The 25,389-nt window shown below is 44.7% G+C and overlaps 1 protein-coding gene across 4 annotated transcripts in view; it reads right to left on the minus strand.

Annotated features, from left to right (window-relative positions):
• Positions 1 to 171: 171 nt before the first annotated feature.
• The window catches only part of tbl1x (transducin beta like 1 X-linked), a 39,705-nt gene continuing 14,487 nt past the window's right edge, over positions 172 to 25,389 (minus strand). For 3 of the 4 annotated variants that reach the window (XM_036575685.1, XM_036575658.1, XM_036575674.1), the window contains exons 2-15: positions 12,052 to 12,158; positions 10,672 to 10,817; positions 10,029 to 10,248; positions 9,213 to 9,345; positions 8,122 to 8,266; positions 7,897 to 7,960; positions 6,499 to 6,596; positions 6,356 to 6,416; positions 5,827 to 5,948; positions 5,196 to 5,270; positions 4,756 to 4,883; positions 4,232 to 4,397; positions 3,033 to 3,134; positions 172 to 1,365 (exon numbers count right to left, since the gene is read on the minus strand). In XM_036575685.1, the coding sequence (XP_036431578.1) occupies positions 1,339 to 1,365; positions 3,033 to 3,134; positions 4,232 to 4,397; positions 4,756 to 4,883; positions 5,196 to 5,270; positions 5,827 to 5,948; positions 6,356 to 6,416; positions 6,499 to 6,596; positions 7,897 to 7,960; positions 8,122 to 8,266; positions 9,213 to 9,345; positions 10,029 to 10,248; positions 10,672 to 10,817; positions 12,052 to 12,109 (1,545 nt within the window). In that variant the 5' untranslated portion in view covers positions 12,110 to 12,158 and the 3' untranslated portion in view covers positions 172 to 1,338. Of the gene's footprint in view, positions 1,366 to 3,032; positions 3,135 to 4,231; positions 4,398 to 4,755; positions 4,884 to 5,195; positions 5,271 to 5,826; positions 5,949 to 6,355; positions 6,417 to 6,498; positions 6,597 to 7,896; positions 7,961 to 8,121; positions 8,267 to 9,212; positions 9,346 to 10,028; positions 10,249 to 10,671; positions 10,818 to 12,051; positions 12,159 to 20,954; positions 21,528 to 25,389 lie in introns of those variants that run through there. The other variant, XM_036575666.1, reaches the window with a different exon arrangement.

The raw sequence follows: 25,389 nt of genomic DNA on the forward strand, positions 1-25,389 counted from the left end.
GGCCCATTATTTCATGAACTGACTTCTAAATTATGCTGATATTTTGCATTTTGCCAAAACATTTCTGGTTAATTACGTCTTTGACTAAAATAGTCTGGAGTATCATTTTTAAATAGTGCTGCTGACCCTCAGTGTATTTATACACACAATAAAGCTGTACGAAACTAGGGGTATTGTGGACTCGGATGGTGAGACTTTGGATTTTTATTTCAAATTTCAAACAAAAATGCATTATATTAAGAAAAAAACAGATGTTCTTTGCAGAAAACAAACAAACAAAAACAAAACATTTGATTTGGTCACGTCATCTTAAAGAAAAACTTCAAAATCAGTGAAAATCAATGCTGTGGGTCTGTTGGGCACCTTCTCGGCGCCCCCTGTTGGCCATCTAGGGCTCTAATATGTGTATCTACATTCCCAAAAGGCTTTATTTCACTTGTAAACCAGTGTGAGAAATAGAACCTGGGCTGAGAACTACCGTTTTCTCAAGATTCTGAGGCACATAAAATACAGTACACGTCTTCAGCTTCTGCGCTATGAACTTCACCAGCAGCCCAGCAGACGGGATCGACAAAATTCTGACCCAGTAGAAACGTAGCGTTAGCAAAAGCGCGAGGCCGAGGCTTCAGGAGGAGGATGACGATGACTACGTACACGGCATATAAACATATATACACAGTATATAAAATCTGTGTATTCTTCTAATTTACATATCTATACATTCGTTACATTTACATCCAGAGGGCACCACATATTTAGTTTTTTTTCCCGCTAAAAAGTTTGAAAAAGCACTCGGCAGCTGAGTTTCTTCACTGATCTCAGTAGTAATGATGTGCTTGAGATGGAGAACAGCTCGGTTAAACCGCCAAAGTCTCTCCAAACATGTTCCACTCTCCACTGAGGAGAAATCGCTCGAGAACAAGAACACCAGCGCAACTGACTTGCGCACTCTTGCGCTCCTGCACTCTTGCGCTGTGGGGAAAGTAAGATTCTCAATGTTTGGCTAATAGTGCGCTGGTCTGCCGCTGCCAGAGGACAGCAGGGCCGATGAGCCTGGAGACGTCAGCGTTAACATCTCCTCCAGCTTCGCCAACGTAGTCAAACTGACGCCGGTTCCGTCCCTCAGGCCCTGACCAAGGCCTGGCCTGATTGGTCACCCTCTGCTCCAAGCCCTTCTGCTTTCAATTTGGTTTTAAACATTTGGGATTCTTCTCTTCTTGGCGTAGTCGTGTTCCTGCTTCATGGCCCCGTCTTGGTTGCGTGCGATCATGGAGAGTTCGGATGTAATAAAGGCATTCAGCTGCGAAGTTCCAGCTCCGTCGTCACTCCGGCAGGCGTCTATTTCCGCAGATCCAGAACACACACCTGGAAAAGAAGCGTGGAACTTGTGAATGATGTGGAAACCTTCGCAACTAACGACAGGTTAGAAACTGCTGGGCCAGATTCATAAAACTCACACCGCGGTATTTTTACACGTTCTAAGTCAGCAGTCGGCAACGGAGGCTTCGGAGCCACATGCGGCTCTTTTACTGTCCTGTTGTGGCTCCACAGCTGAATCAGATTAGTAGGTAAAAATAAAATAATCCTCCTTTACAGTAAAATAAAGCTCTGCTGATCGTTCAACACAGTTTAACAATAAATGGTCTTAAACTCTGGAGTTAATGTAGAACTGATGATTCACCCTTTAACCCTGAAGATCAGCGCAGACTGTCACCATAGCAACACTGACAACAGTCTCGCCTAGCTAGTAGCTAACGAAACGGCAAAGAGAGAGATTTAAGATGAATGGACTTATTCACTTCTATAATCACTCCAGCTGGTTTCCTGATACGTTTAATCTGCAACGAGAGACTGAAACACTAAAAAGTCACAAAGCTGAAGTTTCTCATTCACCAGCTTCTCATTGGCATTCTCCCGTTCCACCTTAAATAGTGCAGCAGTTACATTCTGGCACCTCAGGCACCATTTAAAGTTGGAACAGGAAAATGCAAACAAGAAGTTGGTGAATGAGAAGAACTTCAGTCTCGTAAAAAGTCCAACTTGCTTCAATTTCACTTCGAACTAACTTAAGAAACTGTTCCACTTTTGAGGAAAAGTTTCCTGCTGGAGACGTGAGAAAGCGGCTATAGCGGAGATAAAGCTTAAAGCAGAGCAAAGTAAGTCTGTGTTTTCGTTTATATATTTGTTAGCCTATACTAAGACATTAACACATACTGAGACATATTTACAGCCAAGATGGTAAAATGGACATAAAGTGTTATGGTGGTTTGATTTTTGTTTAAGAGACAAAATGTCTCTTCTTAACATTTGGGTTGCGACCCCTGTTCTAAGTTAAATGCCAATCAAAACTAACATTTTAATGAGCTAATGCATATTAAATGACCAACGCTCAGCACCTGTTTGGGTGCCAAAATGGACACAGTCTGAGCGCCCCTGCTCAAATGACATGTTTATGTGATTTTTAGGGTAAAGTAAGTGAACACATCCTCAGAGAACACAATTCTGCACATTTTAATACACGATTACTGTTAATCTGCTTTAAAATATTGAAAAAAAAACAAAACAAAATGCAGACTGTGCAAAAGTTACGGTGCATTTTATATTTTGTTTTCAAATATATTAAACCAAACAAACAAATATATTAAACCAAAAAACAAACAAAAAGGAAAAAAATGTTCACTGAAAAAGGCAGAAAAAATGTCATATTTAAGCTGTTCAGCTGTGTGTAGAGGACGTGTCGACTTATTTCCACTTAGAAAACCAACAATACATGGGATTTGACCAGGGGTGTTCAAACTTTTGCATACAAATGTACGACGGCAAAAACCAGAGTTACAGAGTCTAAAAGAAGAGGAACAAGAAAATGATCTGCAATCGCCAATTTATTCTTCTCATTTTGATCGATCGAACTCATTGTGCTAAACAGCACGTCTTACTTTCAACACAGCACTTCACTGATTCATAATATTCAAATAATATGAACAATTAAAAAATTTAAAATGGTAAGGGACTGCAGCCCAAAGTGGACTTACCGAGCCGTCTGACGCGCTGGCACCGACCTTGTCCCCTGTGCTGTTCCAGCAGACCTCAAAAATACCCCCAGTTCCTCTGTAGCTGTTCACCAGAGCTCCACTCTGACATTAGAAAACAAACATCACACAGAATTAGCGATTAGGGATACACAATGATATCAATATATCAGAATCTTCAGATGACTGCTTTAAAAACTAGCAGCTTTGGAGAGATTTTTAGATCTGATCACGTTTCAAACTGATATTTAATGAGGTATTAATTGTAGAGCAGAATGTTCAGGTGACGCTGAGTTACTGCACTAAAATATCTATGTTTATATTTAAGGCATTAATCAGATGCTTTTATCCAGAGCAACTTACAATCTGATCGTTTTACACAGGAAGGTGACGGTAGTGTTAGGAGTCTTTTTCATATACAACCAGTTTATTTATTTTTAATTATACAGTAGTTAGTTCCGGCCACGCAAGCTGATTGGTTGTGAAGCGTTCTAACTGTGCTGTTATTTCACCTTAACATCACAGGGTTTTTCACAAACACTGTATCACTCCGCTGTAACTCCGATAGCTGTAGGAGACGCTCAGGCCATTTAAATGTTTTTACTTCTTACTTTGCCACAAACAGAAAATGGACACTTTTAAGATCACATTTGACCGACAGCCGATTTGGTCAGACTCTGAAGATGAGACGACACTAAATTCCCAAACTGTCATCACCACTGAGCAGCTTTTCAGTCGGCAGCTGAGACAGAAGAACAGCTGAACAACCTGGAATCAGCCAGAAATGAACCAAATACCATGAAAATAGACAATTATTGCATGACTAATTTCATTCACACATTAGAAAAAAATCCTGCATTTCTGAAGTTTAGTTTGTTTTGACATCAAAAATTTAGAAAAGCGGCAAAATTATTAAGAATAGAATTTCTTTCTGCAAAACAAACTGTAATAAAATATCTTTTTAAAAAATCTATTAAGCCCAAACATGGTTTGGAGTGAACATTTAGAATCTGCACTTTCCATACAATTTCTCCTCGTTACTGAGTCAGAAATAATTCATATAACATTACAGCATGTTTTCATCATCGCTGCCGAGGCGTAACGGACGGCCAAACAGTCTGAATGTTTGTCCAGGTGTTTTTACTCTTTTCCTGCCCAATTCTCCTCTGTTGGTTCTGATGGTCAGTGGAAGCTGTACTTACTGCTGTGCTCCAGATGTGGACACACTTGTCGAAGGAGCCGCTGGCCAGGAACTTGCCGTCCGGACTGAAGGCCACGCTGTAGACTGGCTCCTGGTGTCTGGTCAGGGTGTGGACGCACACGCCTCTGTCCACATCCCACAGTCGCACCGTGGAGTCGAAGGACGCACTGAGGACAGAAACCAGTGATTAGGACAAAGGAGAACTGATCAGCTAGCTTTCTGGATACTTAAGGTGCCGTTTTAATGCCATTTTCTCTCTAAAAACACTGCTGCAACTTTTATAGCACCAGAGCTACATGCTGTAACGCACAGCTCTGCATAGCAGGTTATTATTTTAAATACAGTTTACAACACTATAAAAATTGTGTGTTATATAATAATGGATTTCATAATAAGGGTTAGATTCATGCATGAGCAATGTGACGGTCATATTTCGCCATGTCTAGTGGACAGAAACATTGACTGAAATGGAGGTGTTTGTGTTCTGTCAGTCAGATGTGAGAGTGAACTGGGCTGAAGGGTCACCTGGCCAGCAGGATGTTGGTGTTGGGGTTGTTGGAGCCTGCGCCTGTAGGACTCCATTTGATGGTGTAGATTTCTTTACTGTGGGCCTGGAGGTCGTGAACACACGAGTCCTGCTTCATACTCCAAATCTGAGGAGAAACAACACATAAAAAAGATTAAAAATACAATAATGCAAAAATCACACTATTATATTACAATATAACCAACCAGGTTCCATAATAATAATAATAATAATAATAATAATAATAATAATCATCATCATCATCATCATCAACTGTTTATGCTGCTTAAAGCGAGAATCCCTGACAGGACCAGTTGATTCTCTAGATGAAATGCCCCATACTGTAAAACTGGGCTGTATCTGTGCCCATAAGGCACTGTTATCAACAAGTCAAGGTCAGATTTAAGGGCAGTTCTGAATTCCTGAAGTGACCACTCACCTTCAGCGTCATGTCGTCAGAGCAGGAAGCCAGCAGGGTTCCACTGGGGTCCCACTTGATGGCGTTCACCTCATTCTGAAAGAGCAAAGAGGATTTACAATCAGACTCTGACCAGATTGACAGTAAAGAGGCTGGGAGAGTGATGGGGGCAGTCGGGGTGAGTGATGGGGGCAGTCGGGGTGGGTGATGGGGGCAGTCGGGGTGAGTGATGGGGGCAGTCGGGGTGGGTGATGGGGCAGTCGGGGTGGGTGATGGGGGCAGTCGGGGTGAGTGATGGGGCAGTCGAGGTGAGTGATGGGGCAGTCGGGGTGAGTGACGGGCGCAGTCGGGGTGAGTGACGGGGGCAGTCAGGGTGAGTGATGGGAGCAGTCGGGGTGGGTGATGGGGGCAGTCAGGGTGGGCGATAGGGGCAGTCGGGGTGAGTGATGGGGCAGTCGAGGTGAGTGATGGGGCAGTCGAGGTGAGTGATGGAGGCAGGCGGGGTGAGTGATGGGGCAGGCGGGGTGAGTGATGGGGGCAATCGGGGTGAGTGATGGGGCAGTCGGGGTGAGTGATGGGGCAGTCGGGGTGGATGATGGGAGCAGTCAGGGTGAGTGATGGGGCAGTCGGGGTGGGTGATGGGGGTTGTTACCGTGTGTCCCTGGAAGGTCTTGAGCGGCCTGTCGCTGCCCAGCCGGCACACGTGGATGCACATGTCTGTACTGCAGGAGGCGAAGGTGGTGTTGTTCTGCCAGTCCACGTCCAGCGCCGGAGCTGACCAACAGGCAAAGAGCACAGGATTAACGACCAATACAAACTCAGCACTAATAACTGAGCTCAGCCAGTTCTCTCAGATAAACTGATCATACAGAGGCTAATGTAGCGAACAATTGATGGAAGCTTTTACCAATCAGCATCTTGTCTAAATCATCAGGTTATTACACAAGGCTAACTGCTCATGTTCATTTTTATCCAGATTAGCTTTTGGGTACTTTGTTCCATCACTTGTTAGCCAATTTAGCCTCTTAGCTCCAGCAATAAACTCAAGAAGGAAACTTCAGACACCACATACGTCTTGGCTGATCAGCTACTCTGTGTACGTTATGCCTTTAATAAAGCCGCGTAGGAAAATACACTGATTATAAACAGCGTTTCTGTGCAGGTGGCGGTAGCGAGCTCACCTGAGTGGAAGGGAAACTGCTGCTTCGCCTCTCCTGTGTGTGCGTCCCAGATGATTGTCGTCTGAAACAGAAGCAGATGTGAATACGCTGACTGGTCATCGGCGCTTACTGTAAGGGAAGGTGCGGCGGAGCTGAGGCCTCACCTTATCGACTCCTGCGCTCAGAATACTGTTCCCTTTCTTGTTCCACTTCAGTGCAAATATAGGGCCTTTGTGTTGACCCAAAGTGCTGGCGAGATTACCTGTAAAGCACACACACAGGAGAAATCATTAAAATTAAAATTACACAGACATTAAACACACAGTTCATCCAGGTTTTTGCTAATCTGAGCTGATATGAAAATTATCTGTGTAATTCCAATTTTAAGGATCTAAAGGTTCTGATATCCATTAATATTGGCCAACATGAATTATTTAATTCATTTTTCCAATAGAATTGACAATAAAACTACTAGTTTTTACATCTTTCAGTGCTTTTGTACCTTCACACATTTCAGAGTGCTAATATGTGATGTTCCAAATCAAGCATTAAGTGTAAAGTGTAAAGCATCTAGTGCTGCTTTTCCATAATCATCATATAAAGCTTAAAAACAGCGGAGAGGAAGCTTTTAACTAGTTTTTGTTTCCCTTGTTTTATTACTTCCAGTTTTTGATAGTTGTTGTATTTTAGAGTATTTTTATTTATACTTTTATCTTGTGTATTTTAATTTTAAATATTACCAACGTGTCACATTTTCTGCTAATGCTTTTATGTGTTGCATTTTTTATTGTTCATTTTATTTTTTGATTACTTTTTTCTCTTCTCCGTTGTTTTTCCTTTTTTTCTTGTTTTTTTTGTATTGTGAAGCACTTCGAGCTGTGAAAGGTGTTAAAAAAACATTATTATCATTATTAAACATAATTTAAAATGGCTAAAAACTATATATTTCTTGGCTGCCTCCTTCTCCTCCAGCACAACTCTAGCAAACTGGGTGTCTGTTCGCACACATACACACAGAACTCTTGTTAGCATGACATCACACTAGGTGGTGCTATAAGCTTACAATACATTTTATCCAGCATTTCTCTGGACTAAGTCAGAATTGTTCACAGTGGTGGTGATAGGAACCAGACGTCCACCTCTAAAAGCTCCCTCACAGAAAGTTCCTACATGAAATGGTTATGAATTCACTGCATGATGACTGAGACACTGTTTATGATAGTTTTGAGAAGATTTTAGCGTAAAGCTTATTTTTAAAGATTCAGATTTTTCATCATTTTCCCATCATCAACATTCCATATAAACTCAGAAGACTCGTGTAGGTTCACTGGTGGTTCTGGATAGTAAATAAAATGTCTATATTTGTGTTGTAGTCATGGCGACCCCTGGTTCCTATCACCACCACTGTAAAGACATCTGAACCATTTCACACCAAACCACTCTGAATGACTTCACCACTGAATTATGTGGAAACACTCAGTGGAATTCCACTGTAACTCAATGTAAATACGCTTTTCTGAAATGGTGGAATGCATGTTGTTTATGTATATATTTGTACACACCGTCTTTTGTCCATATTCTTGCAAATCCATCATAGGACCCGGTGGCTAAGAGAGTACCGTCACTCTGTTAAGAGAAAACAGTTATTAGTGCTGCTATAGACCAATCAATAGTAATGCGATCAGGAAAGTGTGTGTATTCTTTAGTTTCTAACTCCTGATTTGCTGAAACAGTAAGCAAACTGCAAGTAAGTGTTGTGGACTGAAATGATGGCATGTCAGACTGACGTTCCAGTCCAGCGAGGTGACGTCCTTGTTGCTGGGCACGTCCTGGCCGCCCTCACGGATGCAGTGACGCAGGACCAGCTGGGTGGAGCTGCTGTTGTTGTTGTTCTCACTCAGGTTCCATATCCGCGCTGTTGAGTCGCCCGACCTGCAGGATATACGTGCAAACCAAAATCAGTGCACAGTCCCACACAGTCCTGCTACCCGACCCACACCCTACAAGATCCGACAGTAATAACAGGTTCGGCTGATTTTTCCACATACAACATCGGCCTCGGGGCTGAGATTTTTATTTGCAAGAATCCAAAAAGAATATTAAAAATATGCTGCGCAAAAGGATGGGAAGCACGTGTCTGGGTGATGGTGAGAGGGACATGTCGGGTGATGGTGAGAGGGATGTGTCGGGTGATGGTGAGATGGTGAGATGGACGTGTTGGGTGACACTGAGAGGGATGTGTCAGGTGATGGTGAGAGGGACGTGTCGGGTGATGGTGAGATGGTGAGATGGACGTGTCGGGCGATGGTGAGAGGGATGTGTCCGGTGATGGTGAGATGGTGAGAGGGACGTGTCGGGTGATGGTGAGATGGTGAGAGGGACGTGTCGGGTGGGCGATGGTGGAGAGGGATGTGTCCGGTGATGGTGAGATGGTGAGAGGGACGTGTCGGGTGATGGTGAGATGGTGAGAGGGACGTGTCGGGTGATGGTGAGATGGTGAGAGGGACGTGTCGGGCGATGGTGAGAGGGACGTGTCAGGTGATGGTGAGAGGAACGTGTCGGTTGACGGTGAGACGGTAAGAGGGACGTGTCGGGTGATGGTGAGAGGGACGTGTCGGGTGATGGTGAGAAGGACGTGACGGGTGATGGTGAGAGGGACGTGTCGGGTGATGGTGAGAGGGACGTGTCGGGTGATGGTGAGAGGGACGTGTCGGTTGATGGTGAGAGGGATGTGTCGGTTGATGGTGAGATGGACGTGTCGGTTGATGGTGAGATGGACGTGTCGGTTGATGGTGAGAGGGACGTGTCGGTTGATGGTGAGATGGACGTGTCGGTTGATGGTGAGAGGGACGTGTCCAGCGATGGTGGGACGACTCACCCAGATGCTAAGAGGTCGCTAACGGGGTTCCAGGCACAGATGAACACCTCCGACTCATGGCCCCGCAGAACTGTGGCCTTGCTAGCTGGAATCTCCACGTCTCCGTCCACCTCCATGGGCTCAGCATGGTTATCTGACCAGAAAGAGATAATAAATCAGAGTGCAGTGTGTAGCTCAGTGTTTAAAACACTTCTGCAGTGTGTAGCTCAGTGTTTAAAACACTTCTGCAGTGTGTAGCTCGGTGTTTAAAACACTTCTGCAGTGTGTAGCTCAGTGTTTAAAACACTTCTGCAGCGTGTAGCTCAGTGTTTAAAACACTTCTGCAGCGTGTAGCTCAGTGTTTAAAACACTGCAGTGTGTAGCTCAGTGTTTAAAACACTTCTGCAGTGTGTAGCTGAGTCTTTAAAACACTCTGCAGTGTGTAGCTCAGTGTTTAAAACACTGCAGTGTGTAGCTCAGTGTTTAAAACACTTCTGCAGTGTGTAGCTCAGTGTTTAAAACACTGCAGTGTGTAGCTCAGTGTTTAAAACACTGCAGTGTGTAGCTCAGTGTTTAAAACACTGCAGTGTGTAGCTCAGTGTTTAAAACTTCTTCTTTAATTTTGCACTGGAATTATGAGGCTAATGCAGCTAGCAAGTAAGTTACCACAAGAACAATTAGCACGTTCCTAACTGTGTGTCTACATCATCACACCCTTCAAACAGGACAGCTCCATTTATAGCAAATGACCAAGGATGAAAACATACAGCACAAGCTGATCCTGTGTTCAAAGCCGTGTGATGACAAATGCGGCGGAATGTAAACTCGTCTACTCACTCAAGTCGTGTGTGCCGTTCTCCTGCCCATTGACGGTGGTCTCGCCATTCTTTATTGCGATGGTCTGACCCCCCGAGGCCGCCGCCGATCCGCCCCCGGCCTGCTGCTGCTGCGCCAGCTTCTCTCTGAAAGCCTGCTGACGGCTCTGAACCACGTCCGGCATCACCGCATCAATCAGAGACAGAGACTCGATCGGCCGGCCGTCAAATACTGTCCCATCCTGTTGGAGTTGTGGAAGAGATTAAACCTCAACAAAAGAATTCTGTCACTTTATACAAAACTATGAATCCTCACCACATTTTTATGATGTAAATTTGATGAATGTGTTTTTATAGTTATGTTCTTTGGGAAAACAGCTGTACATTTTTGGCATTTACATCATGGTTCATACAATTCTGTACACAGCATAAAATGCACAGTGAAATTTTATGGCTTTTCCATGACATAAAATGAAATTCTCACACCACATTTACATTTACTTCAGTGCTGACTATATTATCTATACCAGTATAAAGTGATTTTGAGATACTATATGATATTACTTTTCTATTTTAGTGATATTTTAGCGATATAGTGATATATAGATGTACAAGGGGTGCTGAGCAAAGAGGGGTAAAGTGTGTAAGTGGCTGTGAGCCCTGACCTCATTAATGCTGATCTCAGCCTCCACGTACTGGAGGCCCTTCTGCAGTATGGAGATGAGGGCAGCAGGGGGCACTAGCGTGCCGTTGATGTTGGACTGGCTGATGTGGCTCTCGATGCCAAAGGTGAACGCAGAGTGGGAGAAACCTGCAGCGACACATACAGATATGCAGTTAAGTCAGTACAGCAGAGAGACACAGTCTAGTTCGGGAAGCAAACACTTCTGAAAAACAACATGTTATTGTAGTGGACATAGTCCACTTTATCAGAAACCTCCCCTTGTAGTTCCGCCAGTCCTGTGGTCAGAAACTGACCAATGATGAACGGGGTAGACGGGCTACAGTCTGTCACTGTACACCTACACAGTGGACCTACAGGTAGGTGTTTCTAATAAAGTGGCCAGTTAGTGGAAGCACAATTTAGGGGTTTCTAATAAAGTGGCCAGTGAATGGAAGCACTAGGTTGGGGTGTCTAATTAAATGGTCAGTTAGTGGAAGCACAAGGTTGGTGTTTCCAGTAAAGTGGCCAGTGAGTGGACATAGTAGGTCGGTGTTTCTAATAAAGTGGCCAGTGAGAGGAAGCACAAGGTAGGTGTTTCTAATAAAGTGGCCAGTGAGTGGCCATTCAACTGGATACAGTTTGATTCAATAGAACCTGTCGTGACTGAAAGTACTGTAGTATTTGGTGTCACTGCAGCTTTCGCTTCCATCTATTCACATTTACAGCCATGAAAAGACGCCAAAGGCGCCGGTACAGTTTTCCACAGAAGCACTGCCAGCTGCCTGCCTTGATTAGCTCTCAGCTCACACAAAAACGGGACTTCCCTGCTGCGATGTATAAAACCTTTCCACATTTAGCTGAGAATGAAGTGTATTGTTGATTGTCTTTGTTTATAAGCGTGTCTTTAAGGGTGTGAGGGCTTTGTAATCCTTTTTTATATATTAGTTGATCAGCAGCAAACGTCTCACTCGTGTATAATGTGAAACAGTGAAAAGTGTGCAGTGCCTTCGAGATTTATAAGCACCTTTATTAAAGAGGACGAAAAGGACGATAAAAATATGTTCGTGGTTCTTTATTTTGACCTTACACTGAAAAATGTATAAGAAATTGAAAATAATTACTTTACAATAAACGTTCCTTCTCCAAAAACATGTCATAATTACTACATAAAGTCTTAAAGCAACAAAATGTAACAGACATACATACATATATATATATATATATATATATATACACATACACACATATACATAAATACCTATCTTTGGCTCCTAAACAACATGTTTTCATATCTTCACTAAGGGTGCCAATAATTCTGGATTCTTATTTCAGTGCAGTGAAAATGGAAAATAAATTAGAGAGAGAAAGTAAAACTCCTCACCTGATTCCTGGAGGTATCTGTAGACCAAAAAGTTGACTTCATCGCTTGTTATACTCATCTTAACCCACCTCGGTGGACGAGGCACGAATGATGGATAAGCCCCCTCTCTGCAGGACAGAGGAGAACACACCTGTTACACCTTTATCCAGGTACCGAAAAGACTGCAGTCAAAGAATCGAGTCAAACAGCAGTTCAAGACCAGACACTCAAGTAAAAGCACTTCTTTATTACATGGTTCCTGACCAATCAGCTGTTTTGTTTACAAAGCCCAACCAATCAGCTGTTTCGTTTACAAAGCCCAAACCAATCAGCCGTTTCGTTTACAAAGCCCCAACCAATCAGCTGTTTCGTTTACAAAGGCCCCAACCAATCAGCTGTTTCGTTTACAAAGCCCCAACCAATCAGCTGTTTTGTTTACAAAGCCCCAACCAATCAGCTGTTTCGTTTACAAAGCCCCAACCAATCAGCTGTTTCGTTTACAAAGCCCCTAACCAATCAGCTGTCTTGTTTACTTTGTTCCTAATCAATCAACTCTTTTTAACACAGTCTCTAATCAATCAGTAGTTTGGTTTACATGGTGTAAACATGCTTACCAATCAGCTGATTGGTTTACATTACTCCTAACCAATGAGCTGCTTTGGTTACAAGGTTCCTGACCAGACATTGCCCCTAACCAATCAGCTGTTTGGCTCACATTGCTCCTAAATAATTAGTGATCGTGATTATACACTGTTCCTAACCAATCAGGCGGATGGTTTACATTGTTCCTACCAAAGTCTCTGACCAATCAGCAGTCTGATTTTCATGGTTCCTGTCCCATCAGTTGTTTACAGGGTTCCTAACCAATAGGCTGTTGTATTTATATTGTCCCTAACCAATCAGCTTTCGCCCTTTACAGTTACTCCGTCGCTGCTACACTGTGAGTAACCGAGAGGATGTGCTGTGGCGCTGAAGCTGTGATGGGATGTGGTGGCGACTGATGAAATGATGAAAGATGGAGTGATGATAAACACTGTTACCCAACAAAACAGAACTGAAACTAAGAAACACAGAGGAGCGGAATGTTTTATAAACGGTCTGCAGAACAGACGAGTGACGTCCTGCCTAAACACAGCTGCACGGAACCGAGATCTCACAGAAAAGGCCATTCGCTCCGGCAGAGCTTTCACACACGGCACCGACAGCCTGTCTGCACAGCATAACGGCTAATGAACAGGCTGGAAATGGGCCTACTGGGGACGGGACGGGTCCGCCAGCGAGCGCCGGCACCGCTGCAGGGCCTGGGCTCGCCAGCTTTGTCAGCACAGGCTAAAAGCTAAATGCTAACGCTGGGTTTGTCGGCTAAAGGTCAAATGATGACGTTGGGAAGTTGCCCAGGGCAGCAATGAAACTGGACCGACCACATATGGGACAGCCTACACATCTCTCTGAACCAGATGGACCTGATCAAGAAGAGGGAAAATAATGCAAAGATAAGATATTTAGGAATGGGAGGGGCTAAACTGCTGTTGGCTGAATGGGTGGGGCTAAACTGCTGTGGGCTAAATGGTGGGGCTAACCCGCTGTAGGCTGAATGGGAGGGGCTAAACTGCTGTAGGCTAAATGGGTGGGGCTAAATCGCCGTAGGCTGAATGGGCAGGGCTAAACTGCTGTAGGCTGAATGGGCGGGGCTAAACTGCTGTAGGCTGAATGGGTGGAGCTAAACTGCTATCGAGACATTTTCACAATATGTATAATTACACACTATATTCACTTTTCTGAGATTTAGAACAGAAACGATGCTACAAAAAGGTAATAAAAGTCATCCAGACTGAAGATTTTTGATATTAAGTCAATAGGAATTTTACAGTATCACACTGTCGTGTCGCCCCCGCCCCACCCACTAGAACAGGCGTTAGTGAACGTCTCCAGTCGTGCGCTGAGTGTTTCAACGTATGGTACGAGAACAACACCTCTCAGACAAACAGGAAGGCGCTACCTAGAGCTGTGAACTTTCACAGGAGCTTCAGTCTGAAGGGCTCGGAGAAAATCACAAGCTTAGACTATCAGAGCAAACCTGCCATCATCAGCCAGCAGGAGGTTCACGCACATTTGAACTTGAATGACCCCCCAGACTCACCCACCACCCGTACTGCACAGGACAGCATCTGTAGAGATGAACAGATATGAAATTTCTGGTCCAAAACAATAAGCGACGATTAGCACCTTATGGTTGCCGATACCGTATCAATAATACCTTTACAAAAATACACCGGTCAGGCATAACATTCTGACCATCTCTTTGTTTCTACGCTCATTGTCCATTTTATCAGCTCCACTTACTATATAGGTGCACTTTGTAGTTCTACAGTTACAGACTGTAGTCCATCTGTTTCTCTGATACTTTGTTAGCCCCCTTTTACCCTGTTCTTCAGTGGTCAGGACCCCCATGGACCCTCACAGAGCAGGTACTATTTGGGTGGTGGGACATTCTCAGCACTGCAGTAACACTGACGTGGTGGTGGTGTGTTAGTGTGTGTTGTGCTGGTCTGAGTGGATCAGACACAGCGGTGCTGCTGGAGTTTTTAAACACCTCAGTGTCACTGCTGGACTGAGAATAGTCCACCAACCAAAAACATCCAGCCAACAGCGTCCTGTGGGCAGCATCCTGTGACCACTGATGAAGGACTAGAGGATGACCAACACAAACTGTGCAGCAGCAGATGAGCTATCGTCTCTGACTTTACATCTACAAGGTGGACCAACAAGTTAGAAGTGTCTAATAGAGTGGACAGTGAGTGGACACAGTGTTTAAAAACTCCAGCAGCACTGCTGTGTCTGATCCAGACGTCGCATTAGCGGCTGTTTGAAAAGATGCGGTGGCGCTTCGCCGGACTCAGAGGAAGCCTGTGTTTGCCTTCGCCCTCCTACAGGCCTGGAACAGGATAAAGGAGCTCTATTTGCTGTTTGGCATCCTGAAACGTTCAATCCCCATTTTAAACAACGCCACAACACTCCTGCCCCCTCTCAGCCCGTCCTCCAAGTCAAAAGTGGAAGCCCCATGCATGCAGCTTAACCTAATAGCCTCTCTACAGCGAGAGCCGGAGGCTGCGCCGGGCTATTCAGTCCGTTTATGAGCCTCAGTCCTGCTGAAAGTGAGAAGGGCCGTTTCCTTACAAGGCTAAGAGTTCATGCAGACTCCACAACACAAACGCATGCCGAGCTCAGCAGCTGGGCTTTTCGTAGCGTAGCAACAAGGAGCAGCAGTGCTAAATAGCGAGGAGTTGTGTTGTCCCACTTCCTACCCGGCATCCCGCCAGCGAGGCCACGCACACTCCTCCACATGAATTATTCAGCCCTTCACTTTGGGATATTGTTTCGGCTCCAGTTGTGTCAGGGAGCGTCACTCATACAGAGCACAGCTGTACAGAGTCCAAAATTAGGCTAATGAGGTTACGTTAATCCCACGCTATAGAAGAAATCAATGAAATGTCCCCAGGTTAATCTGGGCTATAAAACAAACTATAGCAGTAACTCCAGGTTATATAAATCTCGAGCTATAAAACAAACCGTGGAAATAATCCCTCGTTATATTAATCCCATGCTATAACAAAACTGTATAGATAATCCCAGGTTATACACCGATCAGGCATAACATTATGACCACCTCCTTGTTTCTACACTAATTGTCCATTTTATCAGCTCCACTTACTATATAGGTGCACTTTGTAGTCCAACTGTTTCTCTGATACTTTGTTAGCCCCCTTTTACCCTGTTCTTCAGTGGTCAGGACCCCCATGGACCCTCACAGAGCAGGTACTATTTGGGTGGTGGATCATTCTCAGCACTGCAGTAACACTGACGTGGTGGTGGTGTGTTAGTGTGTGTTGCGCTGGTCTGAGTGGATCAGACACAGCAGTGCTGCTGGAGTTTTTAAACACTGAGTCCACTCACTGTCCACTCTATTAGACACTCCTACCTTGTCGGTCCACCTTGTAGATGTAAAGTCAGAGACGATAGCTCATCTGCTGCTGCACAGTTTGTGTTGGTCATCCTCTAGTCCTTCATCAGTGGTCACAGGACGCTGTTGGCTGGATATTTTTGGTTGGTGGACTATTCTCAGTCCAGCAGCGACACTGAGGTGTTTAAAAACTCCAGCAGCACTGCTGTGTCTGATCCACTCAGACCAGCACAACACACACTAACACACCACCACCACGTCAGTGTTACTGCAGTGCTGAGAATGATCCACCACCCAAATAGTACCTGCTCTGTGAGGGTCCATGGGGGTCCCGACCACTGAAGAACAGGGTAAAAGGGGGCTAACAAAGTATCAGAGAAACAGATGGACTACAGTCTGTAACTGTAGAACTACAAAGTGCACCTATATAGTAAGTGGAGCTGATAAAATGGACAATGAGCGCAGAAACAAGCAGGTGGTCATAATGTTATGATCAGTTTATGAACCTACTGCTATAAAACAAACTGCAGACATAACCAAAGATTATATTAATCCCATACTACAAATCAAACTACAGAAATAATCTGAAGTTATATTAATCCTGTTGGATAACCTGAGCCACGTAGACACACTCAGACTACACTACAGACGTCCTGTAGTTAAGGTGATGTCTATGGACTAACGACCGGCTCACCTGGCCAATGACTCCCCTCGGCTAGTTACATGCTGTCCTTGACCTGCAGATCTTGGCTTGTTAGCGCCTTGCTTTGCCACTGGTTCTCTTGTTGCAACACCGTCTAGAACTCTAGATAATGACCCTCCCTGGTGAACGACCAGGTTAACAACGGGACTCAGACGTCTGATCTACAATAAGCCTGTTTAGGCCAAAATCTATATCCACCCTTCCAGGATTTTCTTCCAAACTAGAGGAATTAATTTGTAAAATATTACAATTAATTGCCACATCAAGCAATCAATACTGCCTGAATTACCATAAATACATAGTTCATCAGTGCATAATCACTATTCATTACTATTATGGTGCATGTTTACGTGGTTCAGTACTGACCTACATATTGCAGCACCGTGTAATCGCCTGTAGCCCAGAGCAAAAGTCATTCCTGCCTCCCGATGATAAATGTGGAGAATTCAGGATGAATGTGGGCCAGAAGAAAATGCCCTGTTATCTCTGCAAGCTGCCAAGTCCAATTATTACCCACACACGTAAGACCCGAGACCTCAGAGTGGGCGTCTTCTGACTCACTGCAGCTAACAAGAATTACAGGAATGTGTGGGAAAACACACTGAGGTGGACGACGAATGTGTTACTTCCTCTGTTCCCGTCTGTTATGTAAAGAACGGTTCTGCCTAAACGAGCGAGATGCCGTAACGTGGCCTATAAGGACCGCCTGCAGTGAAGCCCCGAGCCGTTTGTGTTCGTGTAGCAGAGACGATCGCAAGTCGCTTCGCGCCAGGTCAAGTCTCGAGTCTCTGGGTGTGCGAGTCCAAAACAAGTCTGAATCTCTGAGATGCGAGTCCGAGTCGAGTCTTGAGTCTCTGAGGTGTGAGTCCTAGACCAGTCACGAGTTTCTTGGGTGTGAGTGCAAGACAAGTCTCGAGTCTCTGGGGTGCGAGTCCATAGCAAGTCTAAATCTCTGAGATGCGAGTCAGAGTCGAGTTTCAAGTCTCTGGGAGGCGAGTCCTAGTCCAGTCTTGAGTCTCTGGGGTGTGAGTCCAAGTTCAGCCTTGAGTCTCTGGGGTGCGAGTCCAAAACAAGTCTGAATCTCTGAGATGCGAGTCTGAATGGAGTCTCAAGTCTCTGGGAGGTGAGTCCTAGTCCAGTCTCGAGTCTCTTGGGTGTGAGACCAAGTCTAGTCTCAAGTCTCTGGGGTGTGAGTCCAAAACAAATCTGAATCTCTGAGATGCGAGTCTGAATCCAGTCTCTGGGAGGCGAGTCCTTGTCCAGTCTCGAGTCTCTGAGATGCAAGTCCAAGTTGAGTCTTGAGTCTCTGGGGTTGTGAGTCCAAGACAAGTCTCGAGTCTCTAGGATGAGAGTTGAGTCATAAGTCTCTTGGGCGAGAGTCGACTGTTGAGTCTATCCAAGTTGAGTCTCAAGTCTCTGGGGTTGTGAGTTCAAGACAAGTCTTGAGTCGCAAGTCAGAGTCTTGAGTCTCTAGGGTCGTGTCTCAGGTCTCTGGGCTGAGAGATGTGTCTCGAGTCTCTGGGCTGAGAGACGAGTCTCCAGTCTCTTGGCTGAGAGTCGAATCTCAAGTCTCTGAGCTGAAAGTCAAATCTCAAGTCTCTGGGGTGAGTCGAGTCTCGAGTCTCTGGGGTGAGATCCTGAGTCTCGAGTCTCTGGGGTGAGATCCCGAGTCTCGAGTCTGTGGGATGACAGTCCGAGTCTCGAGTCTGTGGGATGACAGTCCGAGTCTCGAGTCTGTGGGATGACAGTCCGAGTCTCTTGGCTGAGAGTCGAGTCTCAAGTCTCTGAGCTGAAAGACAAATCTCAAGTCTCTGGGGTGAGTCGAGTCTCGAGTCTCTGAGGTGAGAGCCCGAATCTCGAGTCGAGTCTGGGGTTTCAAATCAATCAATTTTCAGTCACTTTCTGTCCTGAGTTGAGTTGTGAGTCAGTCAACATGCGACTCGAGTGTGACTCCATCTCCACCATGTTGAGCACTGGGAGTGGGCATGGGCTGCTAACCCCGTGGGCCCTGCTTTCACCACAGCGCTAATCCGGCTATGAGATAAGCTAATGCTGGACGTGCCAATTACACAAATCCCCCTCCAGCGTTCAGGTGGCCCTGAACTCACGCCGGCGCCTCGCTGAGGCAACCGAGCACAAAACAAGGCTTACCCGCCATTTTCGCCATGTACCACGGGGGATTTACTTAGCTGTGCACGCAGGAGCTAATTACAAACGGCTGCATTCACGATCTAATCCTGACATGAAAAAGAACACGGCGGGAGATCTGACATTTAGACGAGCATCTAGAACCGGCTTTCTGAGAGCTCTGTAAAGTAGCCCGGTTACGCTAACGTGCTTGGAGACATATTTAAGAGAACCTCGTATTTCATATTCACATATTTAACAGTGAATTCAACCAATTTTCAAAACTATTGGGTGTAAACAAAGTGATTTTCAGTGGTTTGGCTCTCCTTTCTTAGACAAGATGGTTCTTCAAGGGTTCTTTAGTAAAGAAAATGGCTCTGTATATAACCACGAACACTCAAAGAACCCTTTGCATCATGAAAGAGTTCTTCAAATTGACGGAGAATGTGCTGTAGACGGTTCTATATAGATACCTTTTTGAAAATGATTCTATATAGCACCCAACAGGGATCTTCTACTGTTCGAAAGTCAAGCTTGTAACAGTAGAAGAACCCTTTTGGGTGCTATACAGAATCATTTTCAAAAAGGTTCTGTATAGAACCATTTTCTTTGCTAAAGCACCCTTGAAGAACTCTAAGAGGGTGGAGAAACTTGCAGAGTCAGAACTGTTCACAGTGGTGGTGATAGGAACCAGACGTCCACCTCTAAAAGCTCCCTCACAGAAAGTTCCTACATGAAATGGTTCTGAATTCGCTGCCTGATGACTGAGACGCTGTTTTATGATAGTTTTGAGAGTTTTAGTCTAAAATCGGTGTAACGTTACATATAAAAGCTCAGAAGACTCGTGTAGGTTCACTGGTGGTTCTGGATAGTAAATAAAATGTCTATATCTGTGTTGTCGTCATGGCGACCCCTGGTTCCTATCACCACCACTGTAAAGACATCTGAACCATTTCACACCAAACCACTCTGAATCACTCTGATTACACCTCACACACTGAGTTAAGCAGAAATTTTGGTGGAAATGCAGAAAACTGGTGGAAATCTGATGTAATGAGATTTAATTCCAAGAAATTTTGGGCTATTTTTCTTTGTCTATTCATAATAAATGTTCACACACTGTGAAGGGCAGCTGTCGTCATCAAATGACAAAAATAAAAACCTAAATAAACACAGTTATTTTACTGAAAAGACAAATTTGAGCATATAAGACGAAGGCGATTAATCTGCATTCTTTATTCGAACCATGAACTCCTTGGAACCACCGGTGGTTTCAAAACACGCTTCGTCATATTCTTCATAACTTTCATATTTCATAAGCTACATTCTAAAGGTGGGGGTCGTATGAGAGCTGTAACTGTCTTCTTTCCAGTCAAATAGACGGTGATGTAATTTTAAACCCTTATAATAAAAGAAGCTGAACTCAGTTTTTTTTCTACTGAAAGTCGACCCATTTTTCCACAAATCTGGGCTATAAACTATAAACAGATGGCGTCTCTTCAGTGATCTGCTCTGTAAACATTATTTTTATAAAATAATACAAAGAGCGTCTAAGATTTTTGGCTTTCAGCAGTAAATTGTAAACATATAGCGATATGTGTGATCATAAAACACATGTTCCGTTAATTTGAGGGGAGCTTTTACAAAAAATAAATAAACAAATAAAATAAAAATCTGCATTTATTTCCTGCAGTTACTGAATAATTTGCCTTATGATTTGGTCATGAAAATTCAGATGGACAAAAACAAAATATACCCTGGAGAATAAGAGGTTAACAGCACTAATACCAATAAGCTGTATGTCTGTGCTGAGAGTCAGGATGCATCGCTATTAATTTATCTTATTAAACGTGTAATAATAACAGCTATTTGTTCATAAAACAATTTATAGAGAGTAAAATGATTAACTGCTTTAAATGAAAGAGTGCAGTGTTAATAAACAGAGACGGGGCGCAAAACCATAAAAGACGGACGCGGAGCAAACAGAGCGGCACGCGTGATTTATGTGGAAAAACAGGACACTGCCGAGAAAAGAAGTTAAGAGTGAAAAGCAGAGCGGAGGAGGGGTTGGAGGGGGAGGGGATTAGCTGGCTGTGAGTCTGCAGAGAGGCCCACTTCCTCCTGGCTGGTCACCTCTCGACAGATGTGCAAACACGAGCTTGAAACAGCAGCAGCCATTTTCTCCTGATCCGCTCCGCAGCGGCCCCGGGGGTCACCGGTCTGGGACTCGTATCGCTAATGAGCCGGCAAACACCAACGCCGTCTCTGACCGATTCTGCATGATCCTCCACTCCAGCGATGACTTAGTTCAGCGGGCCCAGCTGGAGGGGGCAGGAGGGTCGGTGGGACGGGGGAAGTACACTCATCTCTCGGGGGAAACTGTGCACTGGAAGTTTGAGTTTCCAGTTTAGAAGTTTGAAAGCTGAAGTGTGAACGCTCGCTGACAGCCAGGGATGAGTAACAGCTCTTGTTTTGACGAGTTCCGAATATCAGATTCATCTCCACACGACACAAGCGCCACCTGCATGACTGAACGAATTTACAGACAGGTTTTACATCCTGTTCTGTCAAATTTGAGCTTCAGCCGAGTCTAAAACGTTGACCTCAACCTGAACACAGCCCGAGTCTCTGTCCAAAGTCCAAACCAAGTTCAGAATCCAAACCTGACTGTAGCTACAAAATTCCACCCAAACCCGACCAAATTCCGTCCATACTGGACTGCAGCCGGAAAAATACGGCATCAACCCGACTGCAGCCCACAAAATTCTGTCTGAACCCGACTGTAGCCCACAAAACACGGCATCAACCCGACTGCAGCCCACAAAACACGGCATCAACCCGACTGCAGCCCACAAAATTCTGTCTGAACCCGACTGTAGCCCACAAAACACGGCATCAACCCGACTGTAGCCCACAAAACACGGCATCAACCCGACTGCAGCCCACAAAATTCTGTCTGAACCGACTGTAGCCCACAAAATTTGGCGTGAACCGACTGTAGCCCACAAAATTCTGTCTGAACCGACTGTAGCCGACAAAATTCTGTCTGAACCGACTGTAGCCCACAAAATTCTGTCTGAACCGACTGTAGCCCACAAAATTCTGTCTGAACCGACTGTAGCCCACAAAATTCTGTCTGAACTCGACTGTAGCCCACAAAATTCTGTCTGAACCGACTGTAGCCCACAAAATTTGGCGTGAACCCGACTGTAGCCCACAAAATTCTGTCTGAACCCGACTGTAGCCCACAAAATTCTGTCTGAACCCGACTGTAGCCCACAAAACACGGCATCAACCCGACTGCAGCCCACAAAATTCTGTCTGAACCGACTGTAGCCCACAAAATTTGGCGTGAACCGACTGTAGCCCACAAAATTCTGTCTGAACCGACTGTAGCCGACAAAATTCTGTCTGAACCGACTGTAGCCCACAAAATTCTGTCTGAACTCGACTGTAGCCCACAAAATTCTGTCTGAACCGACTGTAGCCCACAAAATTCTGTCCGAACCGACTGTAGCCCACAAAATTTGGCGTGAACCCGACTGTAGCCCACAAAATTCTGTCTGAACCCGACTGTAGCCCACAAAACAAACGGCATCAACCCGACTGCAGCCCACAAAATTCTGTCTGAACCGACTGTAGCCCACAAAGTTTGGCGTGAACCGACTGTAGCCCACAAAATTCTGTCTGAACCGACTGTAGCCCACAAAGTTTGGCGTGAACCGACTGTAGCCCACAAAATTCTGTCTGAACCGACTGTAGCCCACAAAATTCTGTCTGAACTCGACTGTAGCCCACAAAATTCTGTCTGAACCCGACTGTAGCCCACAAAATTCTGTCTGAACCGACTGTAGCCCACAAAATTTGGCGTGAACCCGACTGTAGCCCACAAAATTCTGTCTGAACCCGACTGTAGCCCACAAAATTCTGTCTGAACCCGACTGTAGCCCACAAAACACGGCATCAACCCGACTGCAGCCCACAAAATTCTGTCTGAACCGACTGTAGCCCACAAAATTTGGCGTGAACCGACTGTAGCCCACAAAATTCTGTCTGAACCGACTGTAGCCCACAAAATTCTGTCTGAACCGACTGTAGCCGACAAAATTCTGTCTGAACCGACTGTAGCCCACAAAATTTGGCGTGAACCGACTGTAGCCCACAAAATTCTGTCTGAACTCGACTGTAGCCCACAAAATTCTGTCTGAACCGACTGTAGCCCACAAAATTTGGCGTGAACCCGACTGTAGCCCCCAAAATTCTGTCTGAACCCGACTGTAGTGTGCAGTCACACTTCTGTAAATCTTTATTTACAGATTAAAGGTGAACCGTCTTCACATCCTTTCTCACATCACATAAGAGGCTGTGTGGTTTTACTCAAATCTAGATTCTTTGACCTTGAGCAGGACAGGTGAGCAGATACTGGACATCCTTTTCTCCCGCAATGAAATCCAAAACCTCTCCTTCTAAAACTGATGACATTACCTCACTTATCACAAGAGCACCAGATGATCCAACAGTGTGTGCAGGACATCTCCCATATGGTGCGCTGAACACTGCATCCGTTTATCGCCCAGTTTCACAGCTGTCAAAAACACCGGAAAGCCCACAAAACAAAACGCCGAAAATCTCACATCATGTTTCTGTTTAGAACCGGAGCTTCTGCTCTGTCGCGTCACAGTTCATATAAAATCATCTCCACCATATCTCAGCTCTGAGTCTTTGATCTTTCTTATGGTTTTGGTACACAAAAGTTTCCTGTACATAAAAGCCTGATCACATTCTTCAGTAACGAGAACGGTACTATACAGAACTTTCAACACTCAAAGAACTTCTTTGTATCATGAAAAGGTTCTTCAGATTGATGGAGAATGTGCTGTAGATGGTTCTATATAGAACCTTTTTGAAAAGGGTTCTGAATAGCACTGACATTACGATGTCAAGCTTGTATCAATAGAAGAACCCTTTTGGTGCTATAAAGAACCCTTTTCAGAAAGGTTCTATATAAAACCATCTACAGCACATTCTCCATCAATCTGAAGAACCGTTTCATGATGCAAAGAACCATTTAATCATGCAGAGGTACAAGGTAATAAAGTGGCCAGTGAGTGGAAGTACAAGTTGGGTGTTTCTAATAAAGTGGCCACTGAGTGGAAGCACAAGGTGGGTGTTTCTAATAAAGTGGCCAGTGAGTGGAAGCACAAGGTGGGTGTTTCTAATAAAGTGGCCAGTGAGTGGAAGCACAAGGTGGGTGTTTCTAATATAGTGGCCACTGAGTGGAAGCACAAGGTGGGTGTTTCTAATAAAGTGGCCAGTGAGTGGAAGCACAAGGAGGGTGTTTCTAATAAAGTGGCCACTGAGTGGAAGCACAAGGTGGGTGTTTCTAATAAAGTGGCCAGTGAGTGGAAGCACAAGGTGGGTGTTTCTAATAAAGTGGCCAGTGAGTGGAAGCACAAGGTGGGTGTTTCTAATATAGTGGCCAGTTAGTGGAAGCACAAGGTGGGTGTTTCTAATAAAGTGGCCAGTGAGTGGAAGCACAAGGTGGGTGTTTCTAATAAAGTGGCCAGTGAGTGGAAGCACAAGGTGGGTGTTTCTAATCAAGTGGCCATTAAACTAACGGTCAATCTGACCCATCGCCAGTGAACAATGCCTTCTCAGATCACTGAAATGATCAAACATCACTGACACATTAATTGATCACTGTACTAATAATCAGTTACTGCAGTCCTGTATTTCCTATATCACAGAAATCGGGCATTTCTACCTGAAGACACCCTGGGAAACTCGTCAGGATGACCAATCACCTAAAACTGCCTCCCACACAGCAATATCAGCGATAACGCTTTAGTGTTTGACCTGTTCTAACAGCTTTATCTCACAGCTGGTCTGATAAGCAGCTGTATCTGCACTCACTGTGGGCTGAACACGCTCTGTAAACAGGGCCCAATCATTCAGCCACGATCAGCAGAAACTCCACACGTCATTTAGGCTCTAAACAACAACGATTCTCCGAATGTTCTGCGTATTTAAACGGCAGAGTGGTTTGGTGTGAAACGCTCCATTCTAGAAAAACAGAATTGTTCACAGTGGTGGTGATAGGAACCAGACGTCCACCTCTAAACCAGACGCTCCCTCACAGAAAGTTCCTACATGAAATGGTTATGAATTCACTGCCTGATGACTGAGACACTGTTTTATGATAGCTTTGGGAAGATTTTGGCTTTAAAAGCCATTCATGGTGGAGGGATACATGCTGTGAGGCAAAATAGTCCCCAAAGAAAACTTATTATTTCTGATTTTCCACTATTTTTCCATCATCAACATTCCATATAAACTCAGAAGACTCGTGTAGGTTCACTGGTGGTTCTGGATAGTAAATAAAATGTCTATATCTGTGTTGTAGTCATGGCGACCCCTGGTTCCTATCACCACCACTGTAAAGACATCTGAACCGTTTCACACCAAACCACTCTGAACCGCTCTGTTTACATCTCAAACAGTGAATTATGCAGGTATTTGGAATAAAGGGTTTAATTCCCCTTCAATAATTAACCCAAACAGCAGGTAA

The sequence above is a fragment of the Colossoma macropomum genome, unplaced genomic scaffold (assembly GCF_904425465.1).
Source record: "Colossoma macropomum unplaced genomic scaffold, Colossoma_macropomum, whole genome shotgun sequence".
Taxonomy (NCBI): domain Eukaryota; kingdom Metazoa; phylum Chordata; class Actinopteri; order Characiformes; family Serrasalmidae; genus Colossoma; species Colossoma macropomum.